Source organism: Microtus ochrogaster, unplaced genomic scaffold (assembly GCF_000317375.1).
Source record: "Microtus ochrogaster isolate Prairie Vole_2 unplaced genomic scaffold, MicOch1.0 UNK5, whole genome shotgun sequence".
NCBI classification, from domain to species: domain Eukaryota; kingdom Metazoa; phylum Chordata; class Mammalia; order Rodentia; family Cricetidae; genus Microtus; species Microtus ochrogaster.
The window spans coordinates 970061-974408 of record NW_004949103.1 but is presented as its reverse complement, the minus strand read 5'-3'; the positions used below and the strand labels follow the sequence as shown (position 1 = coordinate 974408).

At 56.8% G+C, this 4348-nt stretch overlaps 1 protein-coding gene across 3 annotated transcripts in view; it reads right to left on the bottom strand.

The window, feature by feature from the left end:
- The window catches only part of Dok7 (docking protein 7), a 32189-nt gene that overhangs the window by 10789 nt on the left and 17052 nt on the right, over positions 1-4348 (bottom strand). For all 3 annotated transcript variants that reach the window (XM_005365918.2, XM_026788671.1, XM_026788672.1), the window contains exons 5-6: positions 2834-2953; positions 199-318 (exon numbers count right to left, since the gene is read on the bottom strand). In XM_005365918.2, coding sequence (XP_005365975.2) covers positions 199-318; positions 2834-2953 — 240 coding nt within the window. The remainder of the gene's footprint in view (positions 1-198; positions 319-2833; positions 2954-4348) is intronic.

Sequence of the window (4348 nt, the reverse complement as noted above, 5' to 3'; positions counted from 1 at the left end):
TGGGTGGGTGGGTGAAGAATGAGTGAACAAGAGGGAGAAGGATGCCTGAGATGGATGGCAGCTACCTGCACAGGGCAGAAGGGTCGTGAGTGTGTACACAAGGAGACTCCATGCGAACAGACCACTGCCCGAGCTGAAGCGGAGTAGGGAGGCAAGTACTTAGAGGTTCCTGCAGATAGAACCAACCACTGACTCTACCTCCACTGCCTGGCTGGCCAGAGTGTGAAAGCAGGCTAAGTCGCTTCTCCAGCTGCAGGGCTTCCAGCGCTTCCTGGGCAACACGCTCCTCTGAGGCTGAGGGCCCCCCAAGGCTCGGGTCTATGCAGAGAAAAGGACCAGTGAGGCGACAATCACCCCTGCACCCCACCCCTACACCACCAGGATACCTGGTGAGTCTAGAACCTTCAGAGCCAAGGCATCATGAGCTAGCCTCTAGGAGGCCCAGCCCTGCCCTGTGCCTTGGCCCGGCTGCTGGGCATCAAACACAGGCTACTCAGACCCCCTAGATGCCCAGCTGAGGTCTCTCTCTGTGAACAAGCCCCCATCTATCCAGTCCATGTTCTTGTCCCTGTGGACATACCCCTGAACTTCTCAGCTTCAGTCTCTGGCCCTGAAGTTGGTCCCCTATCTGCCCAGCATAGGTGCCTGTCTGTGTATAACCCCCAGCTTAGGTCCTTGTCCCCTAAGGATAGGCACACAACTGCCCAGCCTGGCTCCCTGTCCTTGCGACAATCCCCACCCTCCCCAAGTATGACCCTCTCCTTGCTGATGACGGTACCTCCTCAGGACCACACCTACCCTCTCTAGAGAGGTCTGCCCAGCCCTAGCTCACCACACCCACTTCTCAGAGCTGAATAAAATGCCTCCCTGGACCTGTCACTGCCCACAGGAACCAGGTTGGGTGGGATCTTTTCCTGGCCCCTCACCATCTTCCACCTCTGAGCCATACCATTATAGCTGACAGAGCAGGAAGGTGGCCACCCTGTTCTCCCCAGGCACTCTCCTCTCCTGTCTTTGCTGGGGTGCTCATGCAAGGTCCCCCTTGCCCATATCCACACTGCCTATTGAAGCCCTTGACAATGTCAACATTTGGCTGAGAGGTAGCCAGGCTGGAAGCAGTGGGGACCTGCTCCTCTGGCCACCCTATTCTAGCTCACAGTACCCTCCCTCCTTCCTTCAGAAATACCTTGGAAACCCCGGGGTGGGGGAAAGTGTTCTATGATTGGCATCTTGTTGCCTGGGGCTTCCCCAGCTATGAATGCCAAGCCTCCAGCAATAGTGCCCCCCAATTAGAAAGGGCCATAAAAGCACCATGAATGATATCCTCAGAGCAGGAGTTCCCAGAGTCCTTTCTTCCTCTTCCCTCCTGCCCGCTTTGGGGTCGGGTCTTCATGTGGAGGGCTGAGGCCGCAGTGGGTCTGACCCCAGTGAGAGCCCACACAATAGCATATCTTCAAACCTAGAGAGTGGGGCACTGCTCAAGTGTGCATTCTCGGAGCCCCTCAGGGCTGTGGGACTTTAATGTCATGCCATCCACAGGTTCCTTGTCTTCCCATAAGCCCTCCCCACATGGGTCAGTGCTGTAGGACTCCACAATTGCCCTAGCTGGATGCTGACTCTGATCCACACAGTTGCCATGCCGGGGCGACCCAAGGCCCCATATACCTGAGCAGGACCCCTAGGATACAATGCTTGCAGACCCAGGCCCTGGCAGTGGCATTGTTTGAGCACATCCAGATGACCTGATTAAGACAGCTGTGGAACAGGTCAGGGTACCCCACCAGCCCAGCCCTATCTGGGGACAGCCCACTCCCTGCCTGGGTTGGGGTGCAACTCATTTCCAAGGGTAGCCTTCTATGTCATCCTCTGCCCGGTGCTGTGTCCAATACTCCCTTCACCCAGAATCATTTAAAACAAGTAAGAGAGTGGATACCCCTAAGCCCAGGTTCTGTTTCTGGGCACACCAACAGCAGCACATACACCACTGCGATTCGGGGGGGTGCATATGCTCCAAGGAACCTCTAGAAATGTGTGTCTTTGGGGAGAAAACACAGTCCCCCCACACACACACCCTGTGGCCCACTGGCATTTCCCCCTCCACACTGTACATCTGCAACTGCAAGGCAGAGAAACACCAGCAGGGGGCACTGCAGGAGGGCCCAGACCACAGGGATGGCTCCGGGCTCTCCTGCAGCTCTCTCGCTGGCTACTGGGGTGCAGGGAGCAGCAGATTAGGAGGGCCTGGTGCCCAAGAGTTTGGCTCAGCATTTGAAACTGTGTTCTCTACCCTCGCAAGATGGGTCCAAGGTGCTCTCAGCCACGTTGGGGATTAGAGGTTAAACAAGAGGCACACTTAAGTGGGGCCCACCCTAAATACATCTTGAAACCCCCACACATACCAGATAACCTCACAGAGTGGCTCTGAGCCAAATGCCAGGCTCAGACACCATGGTCCTGACCCCAAGCATTAGAGAAATATCAACTGTCCCCATGTCAGTGACCTGGAGCCAGGCTGTGTCTGCTCCATCTCCAGGGTCTTGGGCCACTTGCTGTTCAGCCTCAGCAACTGTGGCTTCACCTGGGTCAACCAAAAGGCCATAAGCCCCGGTGTCCCAATGGTCCATGTCCATGAAGGAGGGGCAACTGCAGGAGAAGTCGACCCCCTTAGGGACCCCAGGCTGCACGGAGCCTAGAGGGCTACTATCCTAGGCCAGTGGGCTCTAGGGTTCTTAGTTGTGGATGGGAGAGGGCAGGCCATATCACTAGACTGATGAAGCAGATTACTAGCCCCAGACCACCAAGGGCACCTCCCCTGCCACATTCCCACACACACCTGGGAGAACTGGCCGAAGCCCAAACGGGCCTTTGGTCGGGGAGATGCCTCGGACAATGCAGTCAAACAGAAAGCTGATCTGCTCTCCCTCAGCTGAGGACAAGAAGAAGACTCCAGCCCCTGCAGAAGAAGGACAGAGAGACACAGGGGTCAGCCAGCCCCAGCAGGGGTTGGAGAGACACCCAGAGCTGGTCTGGGGTTGAGGTGCAAGAAACCTGAGCAATCTCCAGCCCAAATCCAAGTGACTTTATATCTTCATGAAGCCAGACTCCTAGGGCCCCAGACCCCACGTGCCTCTTCTGTGGCCTAGGGAGCTCATCAATGTGTCCTGAGGGTACTGAATTGAGTGTAGTCTCTTTAGCAATGCCTAGGAACTGACAGGGAAACCTGTGCCAAAACGCCAGCGGGGTGTCCTTCCCAGACAGCATCGTGTGTCCTGAGAACAGCAGGCCCACATCTCATGAGGGCAACCTGTCCTGACTTTCTGCCCAAGACTACTCTCCTGAAAGGATCTTCAGCAACCCACTGCACGCACCTCCTGTGGAGAGACACGCAGGCCAGGCCACCCTCTGCCCTCCAGGCTCCCTCCGGGCTTCCCGAGGCTCTTCCCCAGCCTGTGCTAACGACAAGGGAGGCACTTCTGGGAGGTTTCCTTGCGTCTCTCAGTGTGGCCAAGACCTCACCCAGGGCTGTGTGAAGTCACCTGCAGATGTTTGTCCCACTGTGGCGCAGTGTGGTGTGCCACACCACAAGTGTTCAGCTGTCACTCTGACCAGTACAGTGTCCCCACACACACTAAGAGTGACCTCTCCCTTGCTCGGATGTCAAAGGGTAAAGACGAAGCCCTGAGGTCGCACCTGTGTCCCAGGGCTGACTCTGCCCCTCCTGTCCACTCAGCAGAAGGAAGAAATGGTGTGCAATCAGCGCAGGGTCACTTGGGCAGAGGGACCACATAGGTGCTCAGAGCCTCTGTGCCCAGAGGAGCCCAGAGCAATGAGTCAGCAGGGAAGGCACCCCGAGGCCATCTGCCATCAGGCACTAGGCCGGCCCTCCTGCTGGGCTGTGCCTCCACCAAGGGTGAATGAAATCCCTCCCTGGCCGAGTGAATGAGAGAGCAGCCAGGCTGGCTGCACCCACCTGCTGAGCCAAGGCCACGGGACTGGACACTCGGTATGTCACCATACAAGAATCTCTCTCTGCTCCAGACCTCTGCCCGTTGCCCAAAGAAAGGCAGGCAGGGTCCATGCAGAATTCTCAGGGACAGAAGGCAGGGACAGCTCTAGGACTGGCGAAAGAGGTAAGATCTGAGAAGTCCCCTCGCTAAAATTTCTGCTTCTAGATCACTCTTCTTTGGTGAACATGAAGCTGTGGATTCCAGGGACTCAACCAGTACCAAGACACGTGGAAATGGCCACCCCAGGGCAATGACAGCACCTGTGATTGCTGCTGCACCCCTGCATGGCCGCCCCAGTGTGCACAGGCAATGACAGCACCTGCGATTGCTGCTGCACCCCT